This window comes from Chrysochloris asiatica, unplaced genomic scaffold (genome assembly GCF_000296735.1).
Source record: "Chrysochloris asiatica unplaced genomic scaffold, ChrAsi1.0 scaffold00306, whole genome shotgun sequence".
NCBI lineage: Eukaryota > Metazoa > Chordata > Mammalia > Afrosoricida > Chrysochloridae > Chrysochloris > Chrysochloris asiatica.
The window spans coordinates 1,302,286-1,315,965 of record NW_006408824.1 but is presented as its reverse complement, the minus strand read 5'-3'; the positions used below and the strand labels follow the sequence as shown (position 1 = coordinate 1,315,965).

Below are 13,680 nucleotides of genomic sequence, written 5' to 3'. Positions count from 1 at the left end.
TACAGTGACAGAAGATACATCTTCATGATGAACCTGACCTATACTCAGAGCGGTAGTTACTCTAAATACCAACAGAGAGGGAAAGAGTCTTTACATCAAGTATCAATGCTATCCCCTCTGTACACAGGGTAGATAGGGATGGGCAACTTAGACAGTGACTACCTAAAATGATGGGGCAATAAAGGCAAGAAGTGACTGGCTTACAAGGTTTCAAGAGGAAGTTTAGTTTAAGAGTATGGGGGGCGGGGGGGAAGAATAGCTGTCATCTTGTCTAGATAGGTCTGGTGAAAAGAGATGGGGATAAGATTCGTAAGAATCAATAATGAATAATTGTTATCATGACTATTGGCGACCATCACAATTGCAAAGGTAGAAGTTTGTAACAAAAAAAGGGGAGTGGTTAATCTTACAATCCAGAAACAGAGGATGCTAGGACCATCAAGAGAAAAACACACAAGCAGAACGTGGGACCTTATCCAGAGAGGCAACAGCCCCAGAGATGGAGGCATAGATGAGGGGGCGTAGAGAGGGGGAGCGGCTGAGGACTCTAGATTCATGGACTAAGAAGAGAGCGACTAAGAGCTGGTAGCCAGGAGGCAGACTTGCAGAATGAGCCCTTTGGAGATGTAAATTATTATATCTGCCTGAGTGGGTTTTGTTTGTTTGTTTTTTAAAAAGCTAAAGTGAATAGAGAGAAATACTGTTAATTGATGGTACTTGGAGGAGATTATAATCATTGTAATGAAGCAAGGTGTATGATTTGTTGAATGTAAAACTGATGATCTGCCTCTGTAAACTTTCACTCAACCCACAATAAAAACCATTTAAGGTTTAATTTAATAAAAATAAAAAAAGAGAGAGAGTGAGTGAAGGCAAAAAAACAACAACAAAAAAAGGGCTTAAACATTATTTTCATTTGACACATGAAGGTCAGGATACTGTGGCAGTATCTTCTGTGCTGTTATGAGATGTTTAATACAGGACAGTCTGACTTTTTATCCCATCTCAATCATTGTTATTTTCTCTAATAGCAATGGTGAATTATGATATTCAGAAATGTTTTTGACTGCCTTGTATAAGAAATCTTACATAAATAAATAAAAGGCTGATTAATCAATAAATAAGATTCCTATGGCCCCTGAGACAGTCATGAAGTTTTAAACAATACCAGTACCCCTGGAGTTCTGCTTATCCTAGGATGTGGACATTATGGAGCCCTGGTGGAGCAGTGTTCAGGTGCTAACTGTAAGGTCAGTGGTTGTTCAAACCCACCAGCCCCTCCAGAAGCTGAGGCAGTCAGTTTCCGTAAACATTGCCAACCTCAGAAACCCTATGGGACAATTCTACTCTGTCCAATAGGGTTGCTATGAGTTGGAATGGACTCACTGGCAGTGAGCTGATTTGAGTTTGGTGGACATTCTTCAGGGGAATGGCTCTGGGTTGCAAAATATTCCCAGAGTAGCCAAGGGGTCTAGTCTCAGTGCAAGACTAGAGAGCCAGAGAAGAACTGCCAAGTATGAGCCTGTGTGACCCTGGATCTAACAGGCCTGACCCCAGGGGAAATGTAGTCATACATGTGCTGTCAGAGATGCCCTCATTCTGAAAGATACAGCCTTGAGAGTCAGTGCTGATACTGCTGCCAAGTGACCCAGAAAAGCAGGTAATAGGGGCTGGCAGAGGAGGAAGTGTGGCTGTACTCACACTGCTGATGGTACAAAAGGTGAAACGCTTGGCTACTAACCAAGTGGTTGGTGTTTGAACCTACCCAGAGATACTATGGAAGAAAGGAGTCAGAGTTCTACACCATGAGTTGGCTCTTAAGTGGATTCAGACTCAAAAGCCACCCTATAGGGCAGAGTAGCACTGCCCCTCTCCCCACCCCCAGGGTTTCCAAGACTGTAAAACGTTCCAAGAACAGACAGCTTCATCTTTCTCCTGCAAAGTGACGGGTGGGTTCAAACCAAAGATGTTTCAGTTAATAGCCCAATGCTTAAGGTGTGAAAGTTTGCAAAATGCAAAGTTGGGGTGAGAGGGACTGTGTGGTATGTTGGGTAAGATGTTACTTTGAGGGGTCTGGAGGGAAAACTGAGGCTGGATGGAGAGGACTGGAGCCCCACAAGAGACAGGTCAGAGCAGAAGAGGTAGGTGACTGGTCATGTTTGCGCTGAAGGGTCCTGCAGGAGGAATGGGTGGTCCAGTAGGTTTGGGGAACATTTGTTGCTGACTCACAGCAACGCATGTGCAGAGCAGAACTGTGCTGCATTTCAATGGCTGTGGACTTTTAGAAGCAGATCACCCACCAGGCTTTTCTTTCAAGGCACCTCTGGGTGGTTTCAAACTGCCAACCTTTTGGTTAGTAATCCAGCACATAACTCCTTGCACCAGTCAGGTCAAGGACTCCTTTGGGAGTGAGAACAGTGCATGTCTCTCCACGGAAGGAACTATTACAAAGGGACTGAGATGAGGTCAGAGAGGGGCAGGCCCTGAAGGCAAACCCAGGGTGAGTAATACAGGAATCATCTCCTCCGGAAGCCAGGTGAGAAGGCACAGCACCTATCACCTCCCGAAGACAAGAAACCAGACCACTGGCTGAGGTGGGGGTGGAAGACACAAGGAGAGAGTGGGAGGCAAGGAGATCAGGGGGGAAGCAGAGAGGGAGGGGGTCTGCAGGTCTACCCAAGTGTTGGCCATGGATGACAAGGATGTCAAGGAGGGACTTGAGTGTCTACTTATGCAAGAAAGGATGTGAGGAATGGGCATCTGGGAAGTATGTTGGTTCCTGGGGAAACCCACTGGCTCTGGGCTGTCCTCACCTTATGTGACCACAGAGCCTAGAAGCAGAGTCCCCAAGTGGAAGGGTGGCCAGAGCAGGGGTTGGTAAGAACTGGTTGTGGAACCTGTCTCCCCACCCCACCCACCCACAGATCTGTGAAGACAGGATTCTCTCCAGGCCTCAGTCCAAATTCCATCCTGACACAGAGTCTGGGGACTGAGTGTATTAGCAAAGGCAGCCTGAGGCTGGGGTGTCCCTTACCTCAGTCATGTTGACGAACTTAGGGTCCCCCAGCAGGGTCCGCTTGGCGTAGGCAAACCGGAAGGCCTCCACAATGCGGTGGTATGTCAAGCCCTTCTTCTCGGGGGTTTCCACGCTGGCTCGGGATAAGTTGTATCCTGGTTGGGCAGAGACGAGGGATGTTGGCAGGCCCCCAGGGACACCTACCACTCTGCCTTGGATGTCCTGGGCAACTCACATCTCCCTTCCTGAGTGTGTTTGCTCACCTCAAGAAGGGAAAAGCTAAAACTTAAATAGCCAGCAGTGACCATCTAGGGGCTGCTGTGAGGGGAAGGCTGGAGAAGGGCTTGTCCAGCCCTGAACTCCTGCATTTGCATGACTGTCTCCACCCCCAGGACATGATGCAGCACTGCCCTCTGTAGGCACTTGTGCTTCATGTGGGCGCTCAGTCATGTGTATAGGAGAGCAGGGGCCTCTGAGACCAGGGCTGCTCACCCTGGAGGATGTTGAGGATGAGGGCCAGCACAGGTCCGCTGAGGGGGGCGCTAGGCATGTAGAGAACCGAGTCCCCGAGGCTGACATTCAGTGGGTGCTCAATGAGCTCCGCATGGTAGTTGTGCAGGTCTTTGGCAGTCACAATTCCCCCTGCAAGGGTGGAGACAGGACTGAGCCATGGTGGAGGGGATGGAACGATGCCAGCTCTCTCAACCCTGCACTCTTCCCATCACTGTCTGCCCCCATCCCCTGCCTATGGCTTTTGGACCAGCAGCCCTGCCATTGCATGAGCCACTTGCTTACAGGAAACCTCCTCTCTTTGTCTTTCTGTAGACACACATACATGCCTCTCACTGGAGAACCCATGCAGCCCTCCTGCTGAATGAAGCCCAAATGCCATGCCTTTCTCGGCTTGACAGAGTGCGCCCCATCTGCAGCTCAGGCACCATCTCTCAAGGAATCCTACTGGATATCTCTATCTGTACCTTAGTGTTCTCCCCTCCATCTTCCATGGGGGCTTTGTCTGCGATGGCACAGTCTCTCTGCATTGATCTAAGTAGGAGCTGCAACTTCCCCTGGCACTGACCCTGCCACTTCCTACGAGCCCTGCCCAACCCAGCCTCCCACCTTGGACCCCCACCCACCCCAGCCCTCAGCCCGGGTTCTTGTGTGAAGCTCTGTCTCTGCTTGAGTTGCCCCTTACCAGCTGCCTGGATGTCTTGAATAATCTGGGCCGTGAGGCTCCCGTTGTAGAAGGCCTGGGCGCCCTCCCGGGCCAGTATCTCGTACGTGTCAGCCAACTTCGGCATGGTCAATCGCTCCCCCTCCCGCAGAACCTTCCCATCCCGGCAAAATACCTCGCTGGACAGAGGGTGTTCAGGTGAGGTGGGCTGTAGCGGGGATCTTCGCCTACCAGCCCAACCACACCAGGAAAATGAGGCCATAGAATGGTCACTGCCAGTCCTCTTCACAGGGACATTCTCCTGGATCCCCCTCCCTGACAGTCCATCCCACCCAGGCTCATCCCAGGGCCCACTGGGGCACTCAGACGCATGCTCAGGATGCATCCCCATGCATGGTAGGAATGACTTGCCCTGTGTCTTCATCAGCTCATCACGGTAGGGTCCCCAAGGCCACACCCCAGGGACCTGGCCACACATAGACATACCACAGTGTGGGCTCCTGTTCAATGGTGTCCCGGGTACTCTCCAGGGCTGCAGCCAGACCCTTCCCCACAGGAAAGCCCTCACGGGCCAGCTTAATGTTGGGCTGGAAGAGGCGGGCCCAGGGCAGCCGGCCATGCCGCCGGTGTGCAAGTTCGTATCCTCGAATCTCCCCAGGGACAGCCACGGACAGCCCCCCTACAGAAAGACAGGTCCAGGGGAAAGACACGAGGGGATGTGAAGGCCTCTGTGGGCAGTGTCCCGGACACCTCCCTGCCACCCATTTATATGGAGCCAGAAGAACTCAGGAAGGAGATAGGTCCTGAGATCCTATGGGGCATGTCAGGCATGAAGGGAGAGGTGATAGCGTGGGTACTGGGTTTTACAGAGGTGTATGTGACTGAATTACTGGTGCCCAGCAAGGCTGTAGGGAAGCATTTTATCCCATAAGACTCATGGGTTCCACCAGCATCATTCAGAGCCCAAGGCTGAGCTAGTCCATGGCAAGGGCTTGCTTTCCCACAACCTAGAGCCAATCTCTGCCCTGTCCCCTCTGTGGGCTGATATTTCCCATCACATCTTTGCGAAGCCCATGATTCTACTGGAAACTCTACCCTGCTCCCATGAGAGTGCTCCCATCTACCCTGAAAGGGACAGCAATGACCCCCGTCCACTTCCACCCTGAGATAATGGGGGCCTTCCAACTCCTCCAAGGGGTCATCCAGAATTCCCACCACCACCACCACTGCTGTCAAGTCAATTCTGGCTCATAGGGGCCCTATAGGACAGAGTAGAAGTGCCCCCATAGGATTAATCTTTACAGCAACAGACTGCCTCATCTTTCTCTCGCAGACCAACTGAGGCTGCTAAGTATCAGATTCCTGCATTCTTATTTTCTAAATGATTTCATCTGCACACATTCTAACTCTCTCAGTTGATGAAATATAAAGATTCTGTGTTGTAGTGGTGGTGGACTTCACTTACAGGCCAGAGCCTATAGCTGGGGGATCAGACCCAGCCCTGTCTCCTCCACCTTGTTATCCCTTAGCCTAGCCGGCACCCCTTGGTGGCCACTGCTCCCCCTTTCTAGCTAAGGAGTCTCTGGGTAGTGCAATTAACAGTCTCACTAGTAACCCAAAGCTTAGAGGTTTGAGTCCACCAAGAGGCACCTCAAAAGAAAGACTTAGTGATTTACTTCCCCCAAACATCAACACTTTGAGAATCTTAGGGAGCACACTTCTCCTCTAACACATGTGGGGTCTCTATGTGTTGGAGCTGACTCAGAGTTAAGTCGTATTTTCTTCTGTCTCTGCTTAGGCCCAGGTTAGAAAAGGGAGTCCCAGTCCCAAACCCTAGAGAACAATTCCACAAACAAAGGGATGGATGGGTGTTCAGGATGCAAGCTCTGGGGTATTTAAAATGCAAGCTCTGGGGTTTAGACAGCCTGGGTTCAATACCAGCTTCACCACCTGCCAGCCAATTTTCAAGATCCCTCTGGACCTTAGCAAGCCCATGGGAATCCCCATGGCACCCCATCTAAGAGAACAGGGAAGATTCAAGGGGCTCACTGGTGACAAGTGCAGAGTGCTGGCCAAGTGGCTCCTGTATGTGTGAGCTATAGGAATATGGTTATTTTTCCTTTGGGACTTTGAGCACAGTTATGGCCAACAAAGCGAAATTGAAACAACACACAAACCCACTGCCGTCAAGTAGATTCTGACTCACAGTAACCCTACGGGACAGAGGTGAACTGCTCCACAGGGTTTCTGAGGCTGCAGACCTTGCAGTTAGCAGACCCAACACGTAACTGAATCACCAGGGCTCCTTGAAATCGAAACAGACCAGAATTTTTAAAATGTGGGTTAACTATCTGTCTGGGCAGGGCTGATGAAAGGAGTTGGGGATAGCACTCATGTGGCACAATAGTGAATAATTGCTGTCAGGACTGACTGTGAGGGTTGGAAATGTAAAGGTAGACGATCTGTAGCAAAAGGAGGGGAGTGATTGACTTTGCAGTCCAGAAGCGGAGGTCCCTGGGACCATCAAGGGAGAAGAGCGGGAGTGTGGGACCTTACCCAGAGAAACAGTGATGCCAAAGATGGAGGCAGAGATGATGATATGGAAAGATGGAACGGCTGGGGACTGTAGACCCAGAGAGGGAAAGGGGCTGTATGCTGAGGTTTGCGGGGTTTGTTGATGATGCATGGAGGGGATTGTAATCATGGCAATGAAATGATACACGATAGGATGAATATAAAGCTAATGTTCTCCCATATCACATAATTCACAATAAAACATTTAAAAAAAAAAAATGTGGGTGAACTGCATGAAAACCAGAATGGGGAAAATTACCTGTTGAAACCCTGCTAGAAGCTTAATCTCTTTCTTAGAAAATAGGGGCAGCATGCGAATTGCATAGCAACTAAATCTTTTTCTTATAATCAGAAACAACAGCTCAAAGATAGCAGCCAACCTTGATGCTTTGAATGTGTGTTGCTCTCCACAGTCTTGCCAATAATCCAATCTCATGCATCAGGCAGAAAGGGCTCACCATGCCTCTCCTGAATCTCCCATTTCAGGGCTCTGACTTGGCATTTTTTCACATGCCAGTTATTGTTTTGATATACTCACATTTTAAAAATTCAGTTCTCTTCTAATATTGCTTTGTTGGCCATGATGGAACTGGTTTGAAGCCTAGTTTTCCTCATACAGAGTGAGTCTGGAGAAGCCTGAGCAGAGTAACACATGTCCCAACCATTTACCCCTATGATAATGGCCTTGGCCATCTATTATGGGACGGTGGTCTGGGTCCAGCAGCTGCCAGAGTTGTCCCTCAGGTTCTAGGCATGAATGGGTCACTTGGGGAAGGACCTGTGCCCTTACCTTTCTGTGATTCGTCTGAGTTGTTGAACATGGTGGTGGAGGCCATCTCAGGGGCCACCTCTCGGGCATTAATGATCTCGGCTTTTTCTGGAAGGAGAAGCATGTAGTAGGCAGGTCAGACCAACACCAGAATCTTCACCCCATATGAGCCCAGGAACTTCCTAAAGCTGAAGTTCTGCCCCAGATGGACTACCCACGATGTGCCACTCGCCCCCTACCCCCCAGGCACTCACTCGTGGTGCTGTTGTAGATGGTAAGGAACAGGCCACCTCCGATGCCCATGCTGTGGGCGTTCATGAGCCCCACGCACAGCAGCGCCGCGATGGCAGCATCCACCGCCGAGCCGCCATCCCTCAGCATGTCCCTGCATGTTAGGAATGGTGAGGACTTGCAGGCCCCACCTCCTGCACCCACCCTGCCCAAAGGAGGGACTTGAAGGAGGCTGTAAAATTAAAAACAAAACTACTGCCCTTGAGTATATTCTGACTCATAGTGACCCTTTAAGGTAGAGTAGAACTGCTCCCCAGTCAGTATCCAAGGCTGTAAATATTTAAGGAAGCAGACAGTCTTATGTTTCTCTCATGGAGTAGCTGCTGGGTTCCAACCTCCCAACCTTGCAGTTAGCAATCTGACACTTAACCTACACCACCACCAGGGCTCCTTTAAGACGTTACCATGTTGTTGTTGTTAAGTACCATTGAGTCAATTCTGACTCATAGCTACCCTATGCACAACAGAACGAAACACTGCCCGATTCTGCACCATCCTCACCACTGTTCTTACATTTGAGTCCATTGCTGCTGTCATTGTGCCAATCCATTCCATTGGGGTCCACTCTCTTTTTTGCTGACCCTCCACTTTACCAAGCATGATGTCCTTCTCCAGAGACTAGTCCCTCCTGATAACATGTCTGAGGTATGAGAGACAAAGTTTCACCATCCCAGCTTCTAAGGAGCATTCTAGCTGTACTTCTCTGAACACAGATATGTTTGTTCTTTTGGCAGTCCACGCAACTTTTAATATTCTTCTCCAACATCATAATTCGAATGTATCAATTCTTCTAAGGTCTTCTTGATTCATTGTCCAATTTTCACATGCATATGAGGCAAATGAAAATATTATGACTTAGGTCAGACACACCTTAATCCTCAAACTAGTATCTTTGCTCTTGAACACTTTACTGAGATTTTGTGCAGCAGATCATTGGCTATCTTGACTACTGATTCCATGAGTGTTGACTGTGGACCTAAGCAAAATGAAGTCTTTCACAACTTCAGTTTGTTCTCCATTTATCACGATGTTGTTTATTGGTCCAGTAGTGAAGATTTTTGTTTTCTTTACATTGAGGAGCAATCCATACTGAAGGCTGTAGTCGTTGATCTTCGTCAATAAGTATTCTAAATCCTACTCACTTCCAGGAAACATGGCTATATCATCTACATCATATCACAGGTTACTAATGAGGGTCTTCTTCCAATCTCGATGCCACATTCTTCTTTATATAATTCAGCTTCTTGGATTATTTGCTCAGCATACAGATTGAATCAGTTTAGTGAAAGGATACACACCTTTCCCGATTTTAGACCATTCAGTAGCTCCTTGTTCTGTTAGGACTTCCTCTTGGTCTGTGTACAGGTTCCTCATGAGTACAGTCAAGTGTTCTGGAACACCCATTCTTCGTAATGTTGTCCATAACTTGTCATAATCCATACAGCTGAGAGACTTTGCATAGACGATAAAGCACAAGTAAACATCTTTCTGGTATTCTCTGCTTTCAGCCAAGATCCATCTGACGTCTGCAATGATAACCCTCGGTCTATGTCCTCTTCTGGATCAGTTACCTGTTGATGTACTGTTGCAGCCAGTTTTGAATTATCTTCAGTAAAATTTTACTTACATGTAATATTAATGATATTATTAATGATAAAGAGGATCCCATAGAAATGCCCTTTTAAAATTAGACATGTAACTTTAAAACCAATACTTAGCTGTCAGTGTGTTGTACTGTGGTGGCTTGTGTGTTGCTGTGATGCTGGAAGCTATTCTACTAGTATTTTAAATACCAGCAGGGTCACCCATAGTGGACAGGTTTCAGTGGAGTTCCCAGACTAAGACAGACTAGGAAGAAGGAGAGGTGGACTATTTCTGAATGGTTAGCCACTGAAAACCTTATGAATAGCAGTAGAACATGTCAGATATAGTGCTGAAAGATGAGCCTCTGAGTTTGGAAGGCACTCAAAATACAACCGGGTTAGAGCTGCCTCTTGACTTGAGTGGCCTGGAGCAAAGCTTTCGGGACCTTCATTTGCTGATGAGGCACAATTCAGTATGAGAAGAAACATCTGTAAACACCCATTAGTAATTAATGTGTACATGGAGTGTATGAAGTATGAATCTAGGAGAATTGAAAGTCGCCAAAAATGAAATGGAACATCGATATCCTGGGCATCAGTGAGCTGAAATGAACTGGTATTGGCCATTTTGAATTGGACAATTACATGGTTTACAACCACCTCATATGCATTTGAAAGTTGGAGAATGAATAAGGAAACTGTAAAGAATCAATGCATTTGAATTACGATGTTGGTGAGGAATAGTGAAAGTACAATGGGCTGCCGGAAGAACAGACCAATCTGTCTTAGAAACGTACAGCCAGAATGCTCCTCAAATACAAGGAAGGTAAGACTTTGTCTCTCATACTTTGGACATGTTGTCAGGAAAAACCAGACCCTGGACAAAGACATCATGCTTTGTAAAGTGGAGAATCAATAAAAAAGAGGAAACCCACCCCCCCTACAAGATGGTTAGACCCAGTGACAGCAACAATGGGTTCAATATTCTATGTACGACAGAACAAAACACTGCCAAGTTCTATACCATTCGCAACTTCACAACTGTTGGTATGTTTGAGCCACTGTTGCAGATGTACTGCTGCAGCCAGTTTTGATGGGCTTAGAAATCAAACAAATCCATGCTGTTTAGTGGATTCTAACTCATGGTGACCCATACATTACAAAGTAGAACTACTCCATACATTTTTCATGGCTGTAATCTGAATTTACAAGCTTCTTCTTGGAAACCCTATGCAGGGTCACTATGAGTCAGAACTCAGCATCAACAACAACAATCAGAACCACCAATGTATTAGCACTACCTAGGGATCTTATGGACTCTTGGTGTGGCACTGTAGGATCAGCACTGGACTACGAACCATAAGGTTGACAGTTCAAACCCACTAGCTGCTCCTCAGAAACCCTACACGAGATTGTTATGAGTTGGAAACAACTTGAAGGCACTTAACAACAACAACAGGGATCTTACAGGGAGTTCGTAGCACTATAGGATAAACACTAGGCTGTGAACTATAAGGTCAGTGGTTCAATCTGCTTCTCGGGAGAAAAATGAGACTTTCTGCTCCCGAAAAGATTTATAACCTCAGAAACTCTATATAGAGTCTCTGTGAGTCAGAACTGACTCCATGGCACTTAACAACAACAACAGGGACCTTATAGGAGTCCTAGTGTGGAACTCCTAACTGCAAGGTTCCAACCTACCAACCACTTTCGGAACCCTATACAATATCGTTCTGAGTCAGAATCGAATCGATGGCACTTAATAACAACAACAGGGACTTTATAAGGAGCCCTGGTGGCATAGTGGATCAAGCTGTCCCGAGGGAGAAAGGTGAGGCTGTCTACTCCTGTAAAGATTTAGTCTTGGAAACCCTAAGGAGCAAGTTTACTCTGTCCTGTAGTGTTGCTGGTGTGGTGCTGTGGGTTAATGCACCAGACTGCAAAGGCATTTTGACTGCAAGGTCGGCAGTTCAAGCTCACCAGCTGCTCCTCGGAAACCCTGTACAGGGTCGCTATGGGTCAGAACCGACTTTATGGCACTTCACAAAAACAACATGGGATTACTGTGAGTTGGAGTCAACTCATTTGCACTGGGTTTGGATTTTCATTTAGGGACATTGTTATTGTCGTTAAATGCTGTCGAGTTGTTCCGACCCATAGCAACCTTATATAAGGTTTCCAAGGAGCAACTGGTGAACTTGAACTGCCAACCTTGTGGTTCAAATAGACTTTGCAAGTCCAGCACATTAACCCACAGCGCCACACCATTGTCTTCTTTTTCAAGCTAAAATAACTCTGTCATAGGAAAAAAGAATTACAAAGTGTTGTCATTAGTAACAGTATATGTTTTTTTTTCTGTTAGCCTTCAGTTAAGTGAAAATTGGTTTTTGTCCCTGGGTGGTACAAGTGGTTAAAGCATGACTGTCAAGCGAAAGGTTGAAGGTCCAAGTCCTCCTAGAGGCACCTCAGAAGAAAGTCCTGGTGATCATTACCAAAATACCAGCCATTGAATACCCTGTGGAGCACAGTTCTACGCTGACCCACATGGGGGTGCTGTGAGAGGGAATCAACTCAGTGGTAATTGGTGGTGTTGGGTTTTGTACATAATGCGGGATAGGAATTGATACAAAATTACTAATCGACAGGTAGCCTTGGAGCTGAGAATGGGGCCCAGCCGAGTGCTGCTCAAACCTTGCCCTGGACAGACCGTCCTACTTACCTCCCAATCTCTGAGCAGTGCTTGGCGTCTGTGGCCACGGCCGCCCTGGGATACACATGGTGGGGCTGCTGGGAGGACGAGGGCAGCCAGAGGCTGAGGCCAACGATGAGGGCCACCAGGACCACAGCCAACAGGCCCAGAACTGCATATCGCTTCTTCATTGCTCTAGACATGGATGGCAAGCAAGGTCAGGCTCACCCCAGCCTAGATTCTAGGCCTCAGAAATGTGGCTCAGGTCTCCCTGAGACCTCTAAACCTTTCCTCAGCCAGAATTGCCTGGTCTCATTGCTGCCACAACTAGTCCCCTGTCATCCTTAGCTTTGCCCTCTGGGAAGGACCACCCTCTGCAATCCCCTCCCTTGGACTGCCCACAGCCCCTTAAGGAGGCACCCCACTGTGTTCCCCAAGGGACAGTACTTACCTCCTGTAAGTGAGTGAGGGCCCTGAGTCTGGCACAGCAAATCAGGAGGGCTTGACTGAGATGGCTGGCAAAATAACCGGCGTCTCCCTCACGCTGTGACAGCCCTCTGCTTCTCCTGTAAAATGGAGGGGTCCCTGAGGCCACCCTGCCTACCCTCCCTCTGCTCAGTTCCTGTCTGCTCCCAGAGCAGCTTGGGAGACTGAGGCACACATGATTACTTCCGGCTTTTCTCCCAGGAGCCCTGGTGGTACAGTGAGCTAAGTGTTGGGGTTCTTGCCCAAAGAATGGCAATTTTCAAACTCATCAGACAGTCTTCAGGAGAAATATGAGGCAGTCTTCTCCTGTAAAGACGGACAGCCTCACAACTCCTAGGGAGCAGTCCTCCTTGTCCTTTAGGGTCGCTGTGAGTGGAAATGGACTCGATGGCAGTAGGTAGGCCTAAGTGCTCCAGAAGTGAGCAAAGCTGGAGGGCTGAGCAGTAGCACAGAGTCAGGAAGTGCAGTGTGGGCCTTGGCCACCTGCTTCAACAGTGCTGGAATGGCATACCGACCACCCCATGCCCCAGGGTTAGGACAGATACGGCACTTGGAAAGTACTAGGACTCCTCGAGGAGCCTGCAGCAGCCACCCTTGGACTCTTGGGTCATTTTCCTGTTAGCCCCCTGTCAGCCTGTGGACAGAAGCAGCCCTAGGTTCTGACCCCAAGGGAGAGAGAGGTATAGGACAGTGACTTCAGAGAACAGGGGCCTGGCATTGCTCCCCCTAAATATTCCCCCAAGTACCCATCAGGCTGTGTCCCCCAATGCTGGCACACAGTGGGCTGGGTTGGGGTTCCAGGCTCTAGTGGAGGGCCCAGAAGCTCACACCTGCCCTCAGACTTGAACATTCCCAGCATACTTGGCCAGGTGGGGTGGGGTGGGGATGGCCAACCCTCCCTGCAGGAGACCCAGAGCTTCTGTTTAACTGGTCACCTGTGGCTGGGCCTCAAGGGGGTATGGGCTCACCCCTCCAAAGCCATGGGGTCAGAGTTGAAGCCATGACCTCCTCACCCCCCACGCCACCCTCCCTGTCTATACATCTGTCCATTTGTCCACCCAAGGGCCCTGGGGGTGGGGGACGGTTCCTCCTTACATG

The 13,680-nt window shown here is 48.5% G+C and overlaps 1 protein-coding gene across 1 annotated transcript in view; it reads right to left on the bottom strand.

Moving 5' to 3' along the window:
• Positions 1-12,287, bottom strand: part of GGT1 (gamma-glutamyltransferase 1) — a 30,211-nt gene extending 17,924 nt beyond the window's left edge. Inside the window, exons 1-7 of the mRNA XM_006874927.1 lie at positions 12,127-12,287; positions 7,788-7,918; positions 7,555-7,641; positions 4,677-4,869; positions 4,212-4,369; positions 3,509-3,658; positions 3,035-3,171 (exon numbers count right to left, since the gene is read on the bottom strand). Coding sequence (XP_006874989.1) covers positions 3,035-3,171; positions 3,509-3,658; positions 4,212-4,369; positions 4,677-4,869; positions 7,555-7,641; positions 7,788-7,918; positions 12,127-12,287 — 1,017 coding nt within the window. The remainder of the gene's footprint in view (positions 1-3,034; positions 3,172-3,508; positions 3,659-4,211; positions 4,370-4,676; positions 4,870-7,554; positions 7,642-7,787; positions 7,919-12,126) is intronic.
• Between the last annotated feature and the right edge of the window lie 1,393 nt (positions 12,288-13,680).